Source organism: Pongo abelii, chromosome 16 (assembly GCF_028885655.2).
Source record: "Pongo abelii isolate AG06213 chromosome 16, NHGRI_mPonAbe1-v2.0_pri, whole genome shotgun sequence".
In the NCBI taxonomy this organism is placed as follows: Eukaryota; Metazoa; Chordata; class Mammalia; order Primates; family Hominidae; genus Pongo; species Pongo abelii.
Window position 1 is genome coordinate 60,687,262 of NC_072001.2, and position 21,902 is coordinate 60,709,163.

The 21,902-nt window shown below is 39.6% G+C and overlaps 1 protein-coding gene across 3 annotated transcripts in view; it reads left to right on the forward strand.

The window, feature by feature from the left end:
• MYZAP (myocardial zonula adherens protein) overlaps nucleotides 1-21,902 on the forward strand; it is a 97,454-nt gene that overhangs the window by 50,342 nt on the left and 25,210 nt on the right. For 2 of the 3 annotated variants that reach the window (XR_008513607.2, XM_024232475.3), the window contains exon 11: nucleotides 20,344-20,427. Coding sequence is in view for 2 of the 3 variants with exons in the window: in XM_024232475.3 (XP_024088243.2) it covers nucleotides 20,344-20,427 (84 nt within the window). In the remaining variant the exon portion in view is untranslated. Of the gene's footprint in view, nucleotides 1-5,090; nucleotides 8,883-20,343; nucleotides 20,428-21,902 lie in introns of those variants that run through there. The other variant, XM_024232476.3, reaches the window with a different exon arrangement.

A 21,902-nucleotide genomic window follows, 5' to 3' on the forward strand; every position in this document is an offset into this window, starting at 1 on the left:
CAAGGGCATCCCTTATTTTCCCCCATGTGAGTGTCTAACTGTGAGCACTACATTTCTCCCACCTCACCACAGGGGGGTGTCTGTGTCATTCTTGTATCTAATCATTAGAGAACTATTGAACAAAACCTCATACTGGTTGGCTTCTGATTCATTTAAACCCTTACCTGTAAGAGGTTAAGGCTGTACCAGAATCAGAGACATTGTTTTTTTGAAGGACACTTTCAAAGAAGTTTAGAATTCTCTGTTTCCTAACTTACTTCCAGAATATAACAAACATACCAATTTGAAGGGAGTGAAGGAGTACACATACATATACACACACATATACATATGTGTGTGTGTAGGGACGCATTCAAAGATCACTGTCCATGCTTTGCTTTTTTCTACCTGTGATTTCATATCTTCCAGATAAGCTTCTCTAAGCTTTGATGTGGTCTGTGGTCTGGAAGTCCCAGTCATTGGAAAGAAATCACCAGTTAAAACGTAGGATGCCATCAGAGTTAGCACCCCCTGGGGGCTGGCTGGGTTTCAACAGTGAATGTAGACCACCACCACCACCACCACCACCAACAAAAACAGAGACACTTTTTATTCCTAATAATTTTTACTGCCTGATTTAGAAAGTTTGTTTTTGCCTAGCATACTACATTAACTTACATAAGAAAAGGTTAGTTTAAAATCTCAATTGCTATAGCCATTTATGTGAATATATTTTTTTAAAAGTTAGAAACATGGTCAAGGGGCATGGACAGATGAGCACATTCAGAAGAGCAAGACCAGGTTGGAAAGGAGTTGAGAACCTGAATAATTCAGGGAACTGGGGAAGACATGCCCAAGGAGAGATGGGAGCTGAATTCACATCTTAGAAAACATGAGGGAATATGTCTTTATTTTGTATTGTGAAGCAAGGCCAGGCCAGAACCACTGGGTGACACTTTCAAAGAGGCAAATTGCAGCTCTTCATTCAAAACAAAGAAAACATTTCTAATACTGGCTGCACTGGTAAGACATTTAGCCCTTCATCATGGGTACATTCTTTACAAAGTAAGAAGTTGATTGAGAAGTTCTCTAGTGTTCCTCCACAAATTCTGTGTTCTGTAACCTTAAAGACTGTGTGGAGGAAGTCTGGTAACTTCAGTTAAGTGTTCATCATATAAAGAATTCTCTATTGTTTACTATGCTGTGCCTGTTTTTGTGAGCTCAGCCTTATCATTATGTTGCATAATGAGCAAAATCAGCAAAGTCGTAACTAAATCACTTCAGATCACTTGGAGCAAATTTTGAAAAATCCAGACTACTGAATTGGTCACTTGTGAAATGAATCTTGAACTCTGACTCTAGAAGAGAAGTATGTTTTCATCTGTGAACTGTGACTCCCCAGGCATATAGGCAGCCTTTAAGTGTAGCGGATGTTAGGGACCCTTTTTCTTCCCTCACGTGGGTCTGGAAGCTCTTCTTCATCATAGCCTCACTTTCACCATGGATGGGAGTCTCGTCTCCATCCATTGTTGGTATTATTTTGGCCATAATGTCCATGAGGAAACTTAGTTTTTTTAAATGATGGGCTTCTTTTGTTTAGCTCAAAATGTCCAGGTATTACTACTGAGATCCTTGGGAATCCTTAAATGTTAAGCAATGTGTTTCTTCTCACCTTAGTGGAGTATCATTCTATCATAGTAATAATAAATAATAAAATAACAAATAATAAAAAGTAACTGGCCCAGGTTTTGTCATCCTTAGCTCAATAATGACTTAATTTCCATGGTGGGAGACAGTAGGACTTGTACTGTGTAGGAAGGGCTCATGGTGGGGGTGAGCCCTTTTGAAATGAAGGATTAGTACATATCTTACGTGGTCAAGTTCATTGAGAAAAGACAACACAAAACGTCTTCTGTGAAGTGTGGGACCAAGTACCTCTCACTAGGCTAGGTCTTTCTTCTGAATTAAGTCTCCTGTCATGGATGTCAGGGGGTTGGGTATCTCCCCCATCACTAGTTCTTCCAGCTGATTCTGGCTTTGATAAAAATGAAAAAACAAAGCCAAAAAAGCCCCACGTGTGCCTCCTATAGCCAGAAACTACACAAAAATGCCAAGGGATTGGAAATACAAAGCCCCCAAGGGGAAATTAATTCATTCATCCATTCAGCAGATACCCACCAGCACCTGCTTTCTGCTGGGGCTGGGTACACAGTGGGGAGTTATGCAAACATGGGCCCTGCTGACACAGATCTTACCCACTGGTGTCACCTGAGTTCCAGGGTAGTCTTGCCTTTGGGCTTTATTATCCTGTTGAAAAGCTTTGTTGGGATTGGTCTTTGGTCCTGAATGAAGCTGCATTCTTTAGATTGCCAGGAAAGGCACTGGGACAGCTGGGAGGAGTGTAAAAAGTAAGAGAGCATCCTGAGGCCCCGACAGTGCCCCTCTGCTCACACATCTTTGAGTGTGACTTCTTCAGTCCACAGAGTCATTCACACCCTCTTTACCTGCTCTCACCATGGCTCGCCTGCTGCCAACCAAAGCAGCTCTCCTGCCAAGGGGAAAGTGATCTGAAGGAAAAAATAAAAAATAAATTATTTGCCTTCCAAGAGGGTGGGTTTATATTTTTGCCAATGGGCAGGGATATTGTTCAACTGAATAAACAGTAATTTCTTAAGAGGTTATTTTTTCTTTTTTTTTTTTTAGCTATATCCCAGTGCAGCCATTAGGCATCCTTTCATTTTATCATGTCTTTCTTTTGATTTCCCTTTGCCATTTGTGGTATAGGAAATGTTTCTTCCAACAGGGTCTGAAGGGAGTTTCTTTGCATTTGCAGAGGAGGCATTTTCTTTAGACTTCTTTTGCTGAAAGTAATTGCACTCTGCCCCACTTTGCTATAATTGAGATGTTTAATAAGTGCAAAGGTGCAAGGAATTGATTTTCTCATTAGTGCTTCTCCACCCAAGCTGCACATTGGAATCACCTGGGGAGCTTTAAGACATGCCTGAACCTGGCAGATGGGATGGAGGCAGACTGAGCACTGGGTTTTGTTTCGTTTTAAAAACTCTACAAGTGATTTTAATATGCACCCAGGATTGAGAATCGCTGTCCTGGATTCTCAGAGCGGTGGCCTGACTCTGCTTGCTGGGTTTCGTGTTCATGCATTTGGCCAGCATCCCTCAGAAGCTCCTATGCGTGAGGTGGGAAGCTGCTGGTGAACTCAATAGGAAGGGCTCAACAGAAAGCAAGCCAGGGAGACAGTCACCAGGGACCAAGAGCACAGAAGTGAGAAAGCTGGTCCAAGCCTGTGACTCTCTGGGCACTGTCAGGGGACTTTCACTTCTTGCCAGCCCCTGGTCCTGGGAGGATTCTGTGACAGCTCATTCTTTTTTTATTTTTGATTTTGTTTTAGAGACAAAGTCTTGCCCTATTGCTCAGGCTGGAGTGCAGTGGTGCAATCATACCTTCCTGCAGCCTCCAACTCCTGGGCTCAATGGTCCTCCCCACTCAACCTTCCAAGTAGATGGGACTGTAGGCACGTGCACCCATGCCCAGCTAATTTTTGTATTATTATTATTATTATTATTATTATTATTATTATTTATAGAGACAGGGTTTTGCTATGTTGTTCAGCTGGTCTTCCAACTCCTGGCCTCTAGCAATCTTCCCATCTTGGCCTCTCAAAGTGTTGGGATTATAGGTGTGAGCCACTACACCTGGCCTGACAGCCTAATCTTAATAGCTGTACTGGCCTGGTGGTATCCAGATAATACAAACTTCCCAAAGGCTATTGAGACCCATCTAGAGAGACATTGCTAAGGTGGGATGAATAGATAAATTCTTGTTAAATAGATAATAGAAACTTAAAGGGACAGAATCCAATCCACCTAAGTCCTTGAAAGCTGGACTACCACTAATAGAGACTAAGAGTGATTCTCATGGATCCTCTTCCAACTGTGCATGTATGCAAGTGTCTGCTTCGCCCTGCTTTAAATTATTCACTTCTGTCTATACAGAAGATGTTATACTTGGCCACAGGGTACCCCTTTAGAAAGAGAAGAAAAAAAATCTTGGTGAAATAATTATATTAGCAATGAGCACTTCTCAAGTTCAAGGCAAAGCAGAATATTATTTGTGATTCCTAAGGAGTGATTTTGAAAGTATTTTATGGTCATCTCTTAGATTTTTTTTTAAAGAGTGATGCTGTAGTCATAATGCAGCAGTTCCTTGGGGGAAACAAACTGGATCAGGGAGAATAATAGATGACTAATAACTCTTCAGAGAGTTGAGGCTTTGAGTATCTGGCTCTCTAGCCAGTTGGCCAAACAAGGCTTTACATTACTAGTCCCTAAATCCACATGCACCTGCAGTTAGAGACCTTTATGTGTCTACAACAAAAGATGGCCTAGAAAAATAGCAACAAGTATGGACTTTAGCATCAGGAAAACCTGCATCTACTAGTTGTGGACCTTTGAAAAGTTATTAGTTTCCTTGTCTATAAAATAGGGTTAATAATAATATCTACCCAATTTTTTGTAAGAGTTCAATGAGATGACATATATAAAATGCACAGCATGTTAATTGGATGATAAGAAATAATAAATATTAGTGGCTGTTATTATTACCACCTGTAAATGGGTTCTGCTGTGTATACCTAAAGTTAAGTGAACTAAAAGCAAAAGTAGCTATGTTGATTTCCTGAGCAATGCACAGGGCTGCCCTTCATCTTTCCCTTTGGGAGTCTTGTTGGCCACATTCAATCTTTGGGTATACTTCTCTCTTCTCTTTTGTGCTCTGTGCTGTTTTCTAGCTTAGCCATCATTCTCTTCACAAGAATATTTATACAAAAAGCAATTTTTAAAATTTAAATTTGCTTCATCGCGAGTATCTTCCATTTTTACATGGTTCAGTCATTTGCTGGCACACAATTTAATTCAAAACTGTTGTGCGGTGTGATGAAATGTGCAACACACGAAAGTACATTTTGCTAGATGCCCTGTGTTTAGAGGATTTCAAGTACTTCTCATAATTGGTAATTACCCAAATGGGGGTAGGGGAAAGGAGCCATAGCACCGAGCCCACAAACCTAATCCACCCAATTGAACTGTCTCCAGATCATGTCGCACGAGCTCTTCTCCAGATTTAGTCTCCGGCTCTTTGGAAGATGATAAATTGGTAGCCTGCTCTGGGTTGGAAGCGATTCCTTTATTGTTCGTGACTAGAAGAACACTTGTACACTCTCTGCTGGGAAGAGGTGGTATTTATCTATGATGAGCCAATGAACAAAACAGGAAGGACATATTATTGAAAGGAAAATTTGACCATGTGGGGCTCTTGTTTGTGAAAACACCCACATACTGTCACCCTGACTTGCACAGCCTCAAACTGCAGAGTCAAGAGAACTCACAGATCCACAGAGTATTTTTAGGAACTTGAGTAGACATCGAAGAAGGAACTGCAATGAAAAAGACTACTGAAAAACCATTCAGAAAGTTCCAGGTGGAGGCTTGGAAGATGAATCCTTACTTATGGAAAAGCTGCCAAAGACATCTGCTAAGGAGATGGGAAGAGAGCTTGAAGAATGTTAGTGCTCTGGGAAGGAGGTGCTCCCACCAGATCACCCCCCAGAAAGTACAGGAGCAGCCAAGTGTCCATGTGGTTTGGTTCTATTTGTATATGGGAGGTGGCCCTGAAGGTGTCCTTCCTGAATGGATATCAATACTCATCTTAGGACTCTTCTAAGAGGAGTTTAGTTTGCTTCTATCACCATCAGCATTTTGCCTGAATTGGTTCAACCAACTTCATGAAAAGGAGTGTATCTGATAAAGAGAAATCTATTTGGCTGAAATATGTTGAACTGAAACATCCTTCATGTATGTTTTATTTTCATAGAGGTCTTTCTTGAGATTGCTACAGGCATTGGTGTTTTATCAGAACATGACAGTTTTGCTGAGAACTAGCAGTAGTAGCCGCAGTCATAGCAATGGGTGGCATGAGTCTACATAAGCTGGGAGATGGGGCTCGTGGAGTGAGTGCGTTCAGAGGCCCAGTGTCCCTCAGACGTTGGCTAGTTCTCCACTCCTGCCACTCCTTCGTGGCAAAGCAGGCATGAAGATGCTTTCTTGCTAATATTTGCCTTTGCTTTCATTTAGATGCTTCTACCCAGCTTAAGCAAGGAGGGAGGGGATGGGAAAGAAGCAGATGAATACTTTTCCTCATTAGTTATTAACCTTTAATGTTGTTCACCTGTGCACGGTGCTGTGTTTAGACACACATCCCCAGATACGACGCTGGGTATTCAGACTTCCACTACGGAGACAGAGGCAGATTTGAGAATCTCATCTGGATGTTAGCTTAGTGTTGTTAACTACACTGTTTTTTAGGGACACCTTTATTGCTGTAATGTTTTTCTAAGTCTCTGGTGGAAAAGTCACCGGCATTTGTTCTAGCAGCATTGATTCATTGCCAAGTTTTAAAAAAGGAAATAATTAAGAGAATGCAATGACCTTTAGAGAAAACAGGTCACCCATGTAAGTCTCGCTTTCAGGGTGGTGTGCTTTCTTCTGCTTTTAGAGTTCCTTTTCTCTTTTGGGCTATGAACAGTACCTGGAGGCCAGGCAGGCCTTATTCTGGAGCAGATAGTGAGTGAGGTTCCTAGAGTACTGCATAGCCTGAGAGTGCCTCCTAAGTGGATGCTCTCCACGCCTCCTGCACTTGGCCCTGGCCCTGGGTCCTAGGCTCATTGTTGATCTTCTTAGATCTGGGTTCCTTACATCGCAGGACCTACCTCAGCCTGCTCTTGTCTGCCTTTGCTGATGCCCCTCAATTCACCTCTTTCCTGCCTGTACTGTGATATGGTGTGAACTTGACTTACTGCTTGTCAAACCTGAGTCATGTGCTGAAATCCTGCCCCGCCACCGCTTTCCTCCCTTAACTGGATCCTTAGCCTTGGACTCCAAGGCTACAGCTCTGTGTCATGGCCACTCACGCCCCACCCAAAGGAGGTGCTCCTCAAAAGTTTGAGGCAGGAGTGATTTATTGTAAATGACAATGTTATAGTTTCTAATTCTAGTTTTTAGCATGGTATTATTCACTTATTTATTTTAAAATCTTAGACAATTTATCTAAAATGTCAATTTTTAGAAGGTATCAGAGCACAATTGTGGCAGTCTTTTTTCTGTATGTGTTATATGTATTATTAAAAAAAGCAGGTTCATTCTATGACAGGTATTGGTTACGGTATTCACAATATAAATTGTCTTTTCAAGGGAAAAGATATTTTCTTTGGAAATGTAATTGAACCTATGTTCTCTTTATCAAAATTGTTCTAATTGACTTTGAACTGTTTCTCAGACACCTGGTGCCCAGTTTCTGGCCATAGAAACTATGTGAGGCTAAGTAATTCATGTTTTGGGTCACTACCAGTCACAAATGCTTCTCTCATTCCAAGGCTATGCATATAGATGTCACATTCCCACGTCAATCATCTCTGGAAGGTATTATTTGCCCAGTTTTTTAAGCATGGGAAACTGAGGCTTAGAGTCTTAAAAAATAAGTAGCTGGCAGTCTCTCAGCAAATAATGATGGTGCTGCACTACATACCCAGATCTGTGACTCCAAAGCCAACCTTTGTTCTTTTCTTCTTGTTACTTTTAATTGGAAAAAAATTTAAATTGCAAAAAGTTGTAGAGAATGATAAAAACAAAAAATCCACGTACCCTCTTCTAGGATTAACAAATGTTGCCATTTTGGCACACTTGCTTCTGCTTTTTTTTTTTTTTTTTTTTTTAAATGAACATATCACAGATAAAGAAGAGGTTCTCTTTTTACCTGTCCCTGATTCTGTTCTTTTTCCTTCTTTCACCCTCTCTTCTTCTCAGAGGCAATTTGGTCTCTAGGCCATGCCTTGATGATTTTACTGTGTATATATATATAAAATTAGTATGTGTCTTAGTTTGTGTTTTAAATTTTACATAAATTTTAATTTATAATATTAAAAATAAATTGTACATATTTTGCAACTTATTTCTCAGTTTTGCTTTTGGTGTTATTCCATATAGATCTGGATTATTCATTTTAATGGCTAATATCCTTTTATTTGAATATATTGTAACTTATTTATCCTATTGATAGACATTTTTATTCTTTTACAAATAATACCAACATGTCTCCAGGCTTCTCTAACTAGGAAGTATACTTAGAGGAGGAATTGCTAGGGCATGGGATTGGCACAATTTCACCTTTTCTAGATATTGCCCAATCGCTGCCCACAGTGCACATACCTTTCCACCAGTCACATGTGAGAGGGCAGATTTTCCAAATGCTCGCCACCACTTGGCACTGTGTGGACTATAATTTTGGCCAGTTAGGAAATGGCATCTCATTGTTTTCATCTTAATTTGTGTCAGCCTGATTACTCATTGAAACTTGTGAGGTTGAGAAATTTTTCTTAAGTTTATTGGCCATTCAAGTTTCCTCCTTTATGAAATGGTTGTTCATGTCATTTGCTCGTTTTTATATTAGGTTGTTTTTCTTTTATCCAGCTGACTTGTAGAAACTCTACATCTTATCAATATTAATCACTTATCAAAAACTATTTGGGTGCCATTATCTTCTCCTAGTCAATGTTTTTTGTTTGTGGTATCTTTTATAATATATAAGTTTTTAATGTTGGCAGAAGTAAAGTTAATCTTTTTGGCTGTGTTGTGTGTCTTGTTTGACGTAAAGATAGTTTCTGTAATAGTTTTGAAGTTTGATTGTTCATCTTTAGGTCTTCAGTTACAACCTGCACATCCGTCCCCTGTATCCTCTTTCTTACTCTGTTTTTCTTCACAGCACTTATCATCCAATAATATGTCATGCACTTTATTTATCTGTTTTGCATGTATATTTTGTCTGTTGCCTGTTTCCTTCCACTAGAATGTAAGTCCCATGAGGGCAGGGACTTGCATCTATTTTGTTTGTGGTTGTATCTCTAACACCTGGGATAGTCACTGGCAAATGATAGTTGCTCAATAAATATTTGTTGGACAAATAATGATCCATGTAGAATTTATTTTTGTGTATCGTATGAATAGGACTCCTTTTATTTTTGGCTCATGGAAAGCTTGTTTCTCTAATAGCATTGCCATACTGATTTTTTTCATGTCACTTTCGTCAAGCTGGAGTTGTTTCCCCTGTGCCATTGTCTTTGAACAATCCTGTTTTCCTGCCCCTCTGCTGAAGACTGAAGGAAACCCATTCCTTGGGCTTAAGAGTGGGAATAAGGATGAGGAGGAGCCAGGTACAATTTATGGGGAGCTTATGGGACAGTTGGTACCCATTTAAGAAGAGCCTCTTATGAGCATGAGTGCAAAAATAGACATGAGTTCCTGCTCTCAGAGGACCTTCTGGCTGACATTTAAACTCATTTGAACTTGAGGCAGAATGTCATAGGTGCTGGAAACACAGAAGGTGGGAAACTTAGTGGTTAAGTTCATAGGCTTTGAGTAAATTCAGTCTGCTTTTGCATCCTGCTTCTGCTACTGACTAGGCTTTGTATCTTGAGCAAATTATCCTCTCCAAGATTCAGTTTCCTTATCAATAATATGGGAATGGTCATAACATTACCTCCTCAAAAGGTAGTTATAAGGATTGACTGATGTGATGTGTGCTAAATGCTTAGCACGGTTCCTGCCAGTACAAACTAATTCTGATGTGGGTGGAGAGTCTTTAGGGAGGAGGTAGTGTTTGACCAGGCCTTGTAGGACGGGTTGGATTTTTCTAGGCAGGGATTGAATGGGTGGACATGTCAGACAACATATAGAATAAATAAAAGCAAAAACATGCAGACCAGAAAGTATAGGTTGAGTTCACAGAGCATTCATCTAGTTTGGATGGTACGAGGGAGTGAGAAATGAAGAGGCAAGAAATATAGGTTGACACCAATTGTGATGGTTTATTAGCACCAAGCCAAGAAGGATGTCCTTCATCACTCTGCTCATAATTCCTCAATGGCTCCCCATTGCCTGATCAGATCTGAGCTCCAGAGTGGTGCCTCTGGCCAGTGGGTACTGGGTGAATAGGAGGGGAGAGGAGCACGGAGGACAGCAAGAAGGCTCCAAGGAGAGCCCTGGCTAGTGCTAGAGAGTGTTCACTTTCCATGCACTTGAACTTTAGGAAGAGCTTCCAAAATGCAATTTTTTAGCATCAGCTTTGTGCCAGATGTGGAGCTAGGGGCCTCCATATATATGTATTACGTGATTTTGAAGCAGTTCACTCCCTTGGACACTCCTGTTCAGGATTTGGTGTTTTGTCTCTGAAACTGAAATTCATCGAGAAAAGCACAGGGGTAAATAAGCTTCTTCCCCATCTCCATTCCATCTGCCTCTTCTTGAATCATAGAGGGAAAAAAAGAACAGCCTAAAGAATTAGGGCCCCAGCAGATCCTTTGTGACAGAAGATATCACATGTCAACCTTCCTCCCAGCCCTGCCAACTCTCCAGGGCAGCTTTGCAGCCATAGGTCGTCATCACTGGGAGGATGGAAGCAAGCAAACCTCTGAACAGGGTGTGGTGTGAATAGGACAGCCTGGGCCTTGCCCTCACAGACAATTACTTGGGTCTTAATCTCAGCCCTGTCAGCATCCAGATGATTGTGAAGGGAATGAATGAATGATGAAAGTCTTGGCACCTCAGTTTCATGGTCTGGTGGGGATAACCACATAGGGTTGTTTCTGAGAATCATGAGCTAAGCCAGCAAAGTTCCTGGTAGCTTGCACGCTCCTCCTTTCTTCCTTCTCAGAGAATGTGCTCAGATTGGGAAGCAGTTTAACCGTCCTTCCCTGACATTTGTACAGCCAAGTCATGTTTAGGTACCCGGGGGAGCCAGAGTGCTCCTCCTCTCCTTCTGGAGAAGTTGGGTTATCTTTAATATAAGATAGAAATCAAACCAAATTACATTATTTTACCTCAGAACCCACTTGCAACCGATCCTTTTGAATGGTATAGTTCTATTATTATATATTACTTCAAACTTAATAGGAAAAAATTGATTAAAATATGTGCCTTGTTCATATCTAGCCTGGCTGAATGCCACAAGACACATTAATTGAAAATGAATTTCCACAAACCCAATCAAGCATCATGAAGATGAAAAATGTACCTTTTTCCCTCCATTCCTTCATTGATTTTTCATTTTCCCCACTCAGTGCTTCATTTAGCAATTTTTCAGTTTCGTTTTGTTGTGGCCTTAGTTCACTTCCTTTACTCCCCCCCAAATGAGATAATGTACCATTTTCTTCATCCTTATTAAACTCTTCTTTCATGCTGCATTAGTGCAGGGCAGATTCTGATCTTGTCATATTTCTCTATGCATTATTTTTTTTTGTTAAAAAGAGGCTGAGCTTTATTCTTTTTATTCTTACGTTTTGTGGTGGCTTTTATCAAAGAGAATGGACTTTAAAAAACACAGTAACTATGAAATTACGATGTTACAGGACTTCCGAAATAGAATTAAGGAATGCTATGCAAAAATAAAACACTTTTTCTGAGGAAGAGTGTAAAATATCAATTATTCTCATGGTCACAGTGGGTATGTGGGGACCAGACACAATTCCTCTTTTGTTAAGAGAAATGAAAACAATGGTTTGCCAGATCATAGAGGCATCAAGAGGCTGGGTTAAAGACACGGCACTGTCAGGAAAAGAGCAGGCAGAGGGAGATGACGGCTGAAGCCCAAGTTAGCTCTAGAAGGTTCGGTCCCTGACCCAGTCAGTTCACCATTTCCCTGGATTTCTAGGGGTTTTGAAAACAATAATGGGGATCTTCAAAGTATTTCCTTGTAAAATTTTCAAATTTTCAAATAATGTGATGGCATAAATTTCCCCTGAAAAGGCTGTAAGAACTCACAATAAAGTATCATATTCCTCTATTTTGACCTAGAATTCATAGCCCTAGTAATCTCGTTTTGATTAGATGCTTTGATTGGCAGTTATACATCTTTGATAACATTTTCAATGTGAAATGAATTATTCTTTCGTTAAAGCTGTTTTAAGCAGAATGTCTATAAATGAAGGCCCACGAGAAGGAATAACAAAGCAGGGGTGTTGGGGATGGTGGCTGGGGAGCTTTGGTGTATTTATTAACCTTTGGTTGAGTTTTGCGATATGTGCAAGTACACACAGCCCCGACACTCTGATTTTGAAAACAATGAAATGAAAATGAAATGAAAACATTATAAACAAATTTCAAATAAAATAATTTAAAATGTTTATTTCAGGGGAAGTTTATGCCATTGCATTATTTGAAAATTTGACAATTTCACAAGGAAATAGCTTGAAGTTCCCCATAGAAATCCAGGGAAATGGTAAACTGACTAGGTCAGGGATGGAATTTTCTAGAGCTCACTCAGGCTTTATTCATTTAAAATGAAAACAAAATAAAACAAATTTTAAATAAAATAAACAATAATGTCAAATAAATGTTCAAATAAAATAAACTTAATGTGCATTTAAAATACTGAATTCCGTTTTCCTTATAAGATTTAAACAGTTTGATTAAATGTGACCATCGGTTTTGTTTTTCGTTTTCTGTTTTTAAAGAGTTTATTTGAGCAGGCAGCACCAGGCCACATGCAATTGAGGGCTTCACCTAGGGAGCTTGAGGGAAAAACTTTTATAGGTGTTTATGGAAGCAAGACAAGGAAAATATTTGACTGGTTAAAGCAGAAAGTCCCTACTTAGGCCACACCTGTAATCCCAGCACTTCGGGAGGCTGAGGCAAGAGGATTGCTTGAGGCTGGGGTTTTGCAAACAGCCTAAGTAACATAGCGAGACCCTGTCTCTACAAAAAATTAAAAAATTAGCCAGGCACAGTTGATCACACCTGTAATCCTAGCTACTTGGGAGGCTGAGGTGGGGGGACCCATTGAGCCCAGGAGTTTGAGGCTGCAGTGAGCTATGATTGTACCACTATGCTACAGCCTGGGTTACAGAGGGAGACGCTGTCTAAAAAAAAAAAAAAGTCCCTATTTAGAGGTTAGTTGGTGTTTTCTGATTGGTTAAATTTAAATTTCATTTTCCTAAGCTGTGACCATTCATTCTGAGATGGGTTTCAGTTTGCTTAGGTCAGAACCCAAGGCCCTGGAGCCACCTCAGCCTAATGGCCTCCCAATTAATTATTTTAATGGTTCCCCTCTTTTGGCTAGCCTTTCATTTGTGAGAGATTGATCAAGTTTTAGTGCGACATCTTCTGTTACCATCATGGCTGGTTTTCCTTTGTTTCAGCGGGAAACTCCTAAGTGTGACGTCAGTTTTAACCTTCCTCCTATTATCAGTAAGAGTGGAAGGAGGGGGAGTTGATTGTACACATGACACTCCCAGTACGTACTCAAAGTGATGTGCACCTTTTATATGCTCTGTATTCGTGTGTTTCCTGTTTTACATAAGGCATTTTTCGTGTTTGTTATCCTTTGCCAGCTGGTGAAAGAAAATACCCCAAAGCACAATTTCTTAACAGCCCATGTCAAGCGCTGTCTGGTATTTAATACTTATTTGCTGCTGCTGCGTTTTCTTCATTAATTTCTCTCCAAGTTCAATACTGAGTTATGTTTCATGAATCTTGCACAATTGAGCGCTACTCACATGACTGCAATGCTAGAGCCATCTCATTTTCTGTCCTCTGATGTGAAATGGACTGTGTCCTACATGTTACTAATGGGAAGAAATTCCAGGAAGTTGAGAAGCCTCACAACTTCCAGCTGTGGATTCCTCACTGAATCCATAACAGAACCATACTACATTTTTGTACAATTTCACTTTGGTCTGGTTGACATATAAGCTCTTTTCAAAACATATTGGGGGGACTTTTTTTTTTAACTATAGCCATCTGTTTCTAAAGCAGTTTTTATTTAAATGCACAGATTGGCAAGGGTGATTTCAGCTCCTGAGAGAAGTTATCTTTTATATGAGATAATTGATGCACTAAACACTTGTTCCCTGTGGGTTTGGGGTCTAGTACAAGAGAAAAAAGTCAACCAAAGATGGCAGTAACTGTGATGTGTCCTAACAGGGGTAGGTTCAAAGGCTGAGCTATCACAGAGGAGGGGGACACAAAGCCAGCGTGAAGGACTTGGAAAGTGCTGGCCTAGGTGACTGTGGGTAGATTGTGACAGCAGCAGTTTTTCTGGTGGAAAAGGGGATGGAGGGTGGGGCGGCATTCCTAATGGAGCCACCAGCCTGTGTGTGCCAAGTCCTGGAGGCGGGACCATAGTGTGTTCATGCAGTGCTGAGAGGATGGAGTGTCCTAAATATAGGGTTCATCATGGGGACAGGATGGGCATGAAATGAAAGTGGGAAAATAGGGAGCACAGCGGAAGGGCCTCCCGTGCCATGCTAGTGAGTTTGAACATTAAAAGCATAGGGGGTTTTTAATTGGGAGAGTGAGATATTCTGCATTTCTGGTGCCAGAGCATCTGTATTTTGTAAAAGCTCCCTCCATGGGATTCCAGCATGTGGCTATGGTTAAGGATGATTACTTAGCTCAAACCACCTATGCAGGTAACTCGAGTGTAGCTAATGTGAAAAAAAAAAAAAAAGCCATGATCAGTTTTAAGAAACTAAAAGAACTTTTATTTCCCCTCCCTCCTTAAATATCAAACTGGCCTGTATTCTAAGAGACTAACATCCTGCATGATTGATCGGGCTGCAAGGCACATATTCACATATTCAGTCTGAGTTACAAAGAAACATACTCATCAAAACAAAAATTAGAAAAAGTTCTATTAACATCAGTTAAAAGGTCCCAGATTTTATGAAAATGTATTTTTCCCCTTGTTCTATAAGGGGGCCTACTATTTCGTATTTAAATTTAGCTGTTGCAAGATTCTGTTCTTGTATAAATCAAATAGGTGAGGTCCAGAAAATGAGTGCTTCTAATTTCTCAGTTCTTAATGCCCTGATTTGAGCTTGGTAACTTGCATCATTTACCACCACCTGGTGACAGCTAGAACTAAATGCAGCTTTGTGAAGGGTAAATTGAAGGTCAAACTTAAACATTTAATGCATCAAGAAGTGAGAGCAAAGGTGCCTAATGGATTTCTTGCATACCAGCTATATGGTACCCTGGATTTTGGAGTAGCTCCTGATTTGGGGGTTGCTCTGGGGACATGTGTTTAGCAAGATCATCCTGGCCCAACTGGGCCTCCAAGCATCTGAGCCAGACAGTTTTTCCCCCGAAGTCTATGGGATGGATTGTTTAGGAATGGCTGGATGGATTTGTTGATTCATTCATTTGTTATCTGAGAATATAAAGATGATCAAGGTCTTTACTCTTGGGAAACTCACAGCCTAGGGAAGGAGAAACATCAGTAATCATATAATAAAAGCTACCTTTTGAGTGTTTGTCATGTGCTAGGTGCTACAAGAGACAATATTTCAAGGTTCTTTGAAGTTAGTAGTCAGAAATAATACTAGCCACACAAGTGTGTGACTTAAAGATTGTAAAAAAAGAACCAAAGGCTTGAGAGTCAGATGTTCCTAGGAGGCTATCAAACCCAGGAGCATGTGAGTCTACTTATTTTAGAAGCTGAGTATGTCACTTGGGAAAGGGATGGGAGGTTCTTCAGGGCAGACCACTGGGGAGACTAAGTTGGGATTCAAGTTTGGCACCCCTTGGGGCCAGCAGTGCACTGACTCTGCCAGCCTTAGCATCCTTTGTGCTCTTATCTGAACAAGTCAATTCAGATCACAGAATATACTAGAAAAGATGTTTCTGTAAGAAGTGTTCCAGGATAAAAGCAAATCTGCACAGATAGCATTAATTTAGCACAATAGCATACTTGCTTCTTGGAGCACCATTGCTGAAAACCATGAGCCTTGTTAGAAGCTGCAGCACCCTCAAATCCTACTCCTGTCCAGCTCCTTCTCCCCAGAACCAAGTGTCTCTCCAGACTAGCATCAGCCCTCTGCTCTCTCATGAGAATTCTAGAGACCTTCTCCCTATAGCACTCTCTCTAGGTGATATATTAACCATTCACTGATTTATTTTTTAAACTACAATCTAGGGGACAGTGACCAGTAGGATCCTCTCAATATCTTACTATGAGCTGCTCATTAAGGTGTTTTAAAACCACCTCTCTTGCTTTCCTTGCCTCACAAGCCACTCTGATTTCTTCAGAGATAGTGTAACGAGTGTATTTGAAATCACCTTTTACATCATTTGATTAAATATTACCCCTGACTTTCTTGGAACCTTTTAGTTCCATTTTGCCTCTCATTTAAAGATTTTAAAAGTTAACTTTAACAATCTTAATACTATAAAAAGGAATGAAAAAGGCATACCATGAGAGTAATTTTTCGAAACTATTTCTACAAAAATGGAAGGCAGTTTACACAAAACAAACTTAAACCTTACCACAACCCCAGAAGTATTTCATTTATCCAACTTCTCTTCCAGCTTTTACTTTCATCATTGTAAACTTTTGCTTTTCTATCCCTTGAGGCTTTTTGTAAACTTTCCATTTTGCAGTGTATTTGTTTTTAGTGTTTGTGTAATATACTCCATCAAACTGATATTTCATAATTTATTACCCATTCCTTTAGTGCTAAACATGAAGGTTATTTCCATTTTCTCTCTATTATAAATAATGGGAGCAAGAACATCTTTATATATAGAGCTTTTTCCTATGTTTGAATTATATCCTTAGGATAAATTCCCAGGAGTGGGATTAGTGGATCAAAGGGTATGAACAGCTTTATGGCTCTTAATATTTATTGCTAAATTGCCTGAAGGGTCATACTAATTCACAGTGCCACCTGCAACACAGGAGAGGAGCTGCCCCTCCTGGCCCTGCCAACGCTCATTTCTTCAGTCAATAGTTTTGGGCAAATTTAATAGGTAGTCAAGGGTAACCATTGCTGTTTTTAATTGGTAATGTCTTTAATTATTATTAACGTTGGACATTTTTTCTTACGGGTGTTTCTGTTCTATTTTGCATGGTTTACTTTTCATGTCAGAGGATTACATTTTTTGACACCACGTGAAATTTAAAATATTTGATAATGAAAATGCCAAATGCACGCGGAACAGAGAGAGTAATTGATGGAGCCCTCTACATTACCCAGGTTCAGCAAATAGCAAGATTTGGCCATACTTGCTTTATCTACTCCTTCCTTTTTTTTCCCCTCTTGTGCAATATTTTAAAGCAAATCCCAGACATTCTGCATATGTTTCCTGTAACTTCACCATGCATCTCTGAACATATGGACTTTTTCTTACATAACTATAACACCATCATCACACCTAACAAAATTAATGATAATTCCTTGCTATTATTTAATACCAACCTGCAATAACATTTTCCAAAGTGTCTTTTCTTCTGATGCTTTGTTCCAATCAGCATACATTGTGTTTACATTTAGTTATGTTTCTAAAGTCTCCTAATCTAGAGCATTGCTGCCCCCATCTCTCCCGACTACTTTTATTTCTACCTAAGAGCTGAGTCAGTTGTCTTGTAAAAATGTTCACATTCTGGATTCAACTTTTTGTGTCCTTGTTAGCTCTAGAAGCTTGATTAGATCAAGTTTCAACTTTTCGGAAAGGCAAAAACACTTCATGGGTGATGCTGTTTCATCGTGTATCACTTCTGGGGTGTATAATGCCTGGTTGTTCCACCTTGGGTGATGCCAAGGCTGATAATGGAGTCAAGTGGTGACAACCCAAAACATGATTGAATGTTTTTTCATCAGCTTTTATCATCATGGTTTAATCTACTGATGATGGATGCTTGAAGCCATTATTTCATAGAAATTGCAAAATTGTGATTTTCTAATTCTGTCAGTCTTTGGCCATTGATTAACTGGAATTATTCTGTCAAGTAAAACTAGGGCTTTTTATAGTCTCAAAATGCAGTTTGAACAAAGAAGGCAAGACAGATGCTTTATTTTTTGCTCCAAACTCCTTTCCAAGTAAGGAGTTGATGCCTTTTCTACATCCATTGGAGTCCAGTGAGCTGTTACTGTTTTTTTCTAAAGAAATATAATACTCATGTTCTTTAATATCTATATATTTCATGTGTTTTACTCAATTACACTCATTATTATTTTTGATGTTCAGAATGTTCCATCCTTGGCCCAAGGGGAGACACCTCATGTCCTTGTTTTCAGGCATAACAAGATATCTCAGGTTCATCTAGTTTATTTTTTGTCCCCTGAAATGAGCCATTCCACCAAGATGTCCTGTGTTTTTTTAGTGGGGAATGCTATTTAGAGACCACAATCTGCACATACTATGTTCTTATTGTTTCCAAGTTTTCTCAGTAGATAGAGATACATATTTTACAAAAGAAAATAAAAATTATGAATTCATACTGATATTGTCATTTTAAATTGAACAAAACTTTGTTTACTTCTTTGATTTCATACTTGTATTGCTTTCTCTTACAGTAAAAATCTTGGCTCCAAACATGATGATACTACAATATATATCAAACAGTTACAAAATAACTTCAGTGTTACTACTAACAATCTTCTCAGTGAATGCGAGATTACTTTGCAGCTCTATTTATCTTTAATAATCCACTAAGAATATTGAGTCAAATTACTGTATTCTAACAACACTTGGATTAACACTTCTCACCAATTTGATGTACATCGTTTCTTCAATTCAGTTTGTTCTCAGATTTTAGGGTTCACTTTTTTTCTTTTTGGCTTCATTTTATTTTTTGAATCTACAAAATGTGCTTTCAAAGTTAAACCTATGTAACAAGGCTTATGTTTATTACATAAACCTATGTAATAACTTATGTTATCCTGTCTCCTTCACCTAAGTTCTTCCTTTTCCCTATTGGTAGCTATTTATTAATAATTAGGGTTCATTTTGTCTTTGCAGTGTTTCTTTTGCAAATACATATGCATTCACGTGTCCCCACCTGTTTTACATCAAAGCGAGTATACTGTCTGCCTTGCCATACACTTCATCAGTGTTTTTGAGATCTGCATTTTTTGGAAGGTTACACAGACCTCCATCATACCATGGTTTGTATAACCAGTCGCTTATTGATGGAGTTCTGTTTTGTGTTTCCTAAAATAACAAATATCCTTTGTTCATATCATTTCATATTTTGGCCAGTGTATCTTTGGGATCTATTCCTAAAAATGGAATTGCTGAGTCAAAGGGTTAATGCATATGTACTGTTTCTAGATACTGCTGTATTCGCTTCCATAGGAATGGTGTCATTTTGCATGAGAAGGATTTTAAAATTTGTTTTGTTTTCAGACAGGGTCTCACTTTGTCACTCAGGCTAGGGTGCAGTGGCACCATCATAGCTGACTTCCACCTTGACCTCCTGGGCTCAAGCAATCCTCCCACCTCAGCCTCTCAAGTAGCTGGGACTACAGGGACACACCACCACACCCAGCTAATTTTTTGATTTTTTGTAGAGACAGGGTCTCACTATGTTGCCCAGGCTGGTCTTGAACTCCTAGGCTCAAGCAATCCTCCTCCCTTGGCCTCCCAAAGTGCTGGGATCATAGGAGTGAACTACTGTGCTCGGCCTGAGAATGATTTTTTAAAATAATTTTGTGAGCACACAAATTTAATATACAGGGATTTTGGAAAGTTAATGTGTTATTAATGATCCTACATACTGTTCCCACTATTATGCATAACACGGCCTGGTACAGAGTACTCTGGTTCCTGCCTTCAGGGAAGCTATGGTTTGTCTAGGGAGACATGATGTATGATTGGAAAACAAAGAGTAGTCTAAGATAGAATATATTATGAAAACAAAGATGGGTCTTTTTAGGAAGCCTTTCTTGCTTTCTCTGGGCCACATGAGTCTTCGGTCCTCTGAATTTCAACACTTTTAATGAGACTTCTAATGATCCTTTTTTCAAACCAACTTTGGACACTTGGTTGAACAAATATGAATGTATTGAATAACACAGCCAAATGTTTGAAATGCAGGCTGCCCTATAAATTCAAGCTGAATAATCATTTTTTGGAGAGTTGTATCTACATTTCCCACATGTTCTCTGGAAGATCTACTGGATGTTTTAAAGGGTTACACAGCAAAATCAGTGTGGAAATGTTGGATTAATCAAAGCTAAGGAGCTGTGACTCCAAAATCATGTCTGCTGCCCCAAGCTCACCTGTTCACAGAATCCCCCTGTCATGGAGCGTCTCATGTTAATACTGTTCCACGAAACACAGAGAATCAGTATGCAGGCTGTTTGAATGAAAACCATCCAGCCCCACTGGAAATGAGGAAAAATAGAAATAGAAATAAAAATAAATGAAAACCAAGGGCATCTATTGTACAATACAATTGTACATTTTTGATTAACAATTAACATTTTTGATTAACAATTTTCCATCCCTTTCTTTCTAGATTGAATCATTAAAGAAAAAGTTGCAACAGAAACAGCTCTTAATACTGCAGCTTTTAGAAAAGATATCTTTCTTAGAAGGAGAGGTAAGGATCTGTGTGTCTTTAAGTTGATGTCTTCCCCACCATTAAATTTTATGTTGCTAAGCCTACCACCGACACTTAATTAAAAATATGGCTATTTCCCGGCCTTATAAAATTGATTGAGGGTTAAGTGCCAGCCTTGAAAATAAGGTTCTGACAGCTGTTTTTCCTTTACCATCGGACTCCCTTCATTCCAGTTGCTGCTGACTTCTGCTTTTTGGCTCTAGTTTTTCTTATTAAAGAATCATCCTAGCAAGCCTGATAAGCTGTTGATTAGCACTGATAATTCCCCACATTTGTCCAGTGCTTTATAATTTGTGAGATATGTTCATATACATTCCTTACATTATTCTCTCTGCAACTTTAAGAAAGGCAAGACTAAGATTATTATCTCTGTATTAATACATGAGAAAACAGAGGCACAGAGAAGACAGGTGGTTTTGCTCAAGGTTGCCCAGCTTAATAAATGTCAGAGCCAGGCTGAAAGACTCCTAAATCCAGTGCTCTCCTATCACAGCGAGTGAAGATGTGTTAGAGGGGACTTAATTTTACCTGAAACTTTCAGATGCTTAGTATTCTTGACTTTCTGGCTTTTTGAAAGTCATTTGGGGATTTTGTATAGGTTCCAGAGAAGAAAATTATGGGGTTGGAAGAAGCTTACAAGGAGAAGTCAAAATCTATTTGCTCTAAAGGTTCTTTATTAAGAGCTTGGCATTGAGCCTTTGCCTTTTGAGACTTCGTGGAAAGCTGGTTTGCCAAGCACCTGTCCTTTTCTGTGTTCCTCGTTATAGTCCTTCCCCAGTGAGAGAGCCCAGCAGACAATGATAAAGTAAGAAGAAAGAGAAGAGAAAACTTTGATTAAGCCCTGCTGTGTGTTGGGCACTGTTAGTTACTTTGGATATGTTCTGTGTAACACAGAAGTTAAGAGTGGAATCCAACTTACCCAAGTGTGAACCTGGATCTGCTTCTTATCAGCTGGGTGATGTGGGGGAAGTTTCTTATCATTATAAAGGAGGGATCATAACTGTGCTATGTGTGGGTGACAGTGCAACGAGAATGTATAGAAGGTGCCTTACATGTACTAAGCATTCAATAATTTTAAACGTGTTATTGTTGTTCCCTCTTTATTAAAAGGGACACCCTCTGAGTTAGATGATGTTTTCCCCCTTTTATAGATAGGGAAACTGAGGTTTGGGGGCATTAGGAAGTCTGCCCAAGGTTACAGTAGAGATGGGTAAGCCCGGATCCAGAGCCTGAGCCCTGAACCACCATGTTTGAGTGGGTGGTGAGCTGAGCCTTCATTTACTCTGTTTTTGAGGGGTTGCCTTACAGCAGTCATAACCAGAAGTCCCTCGTGGCCCGTAGGGGCCTGGTACCAGATTCAAAGCTCAAGAGTCTCTGTCTTTTGCAGCTGAGTAAATGGGTATTTTCCCCATTTCCACTCCTGTCTTCCCCTCCACAGTCATTGGCTCAGTGCC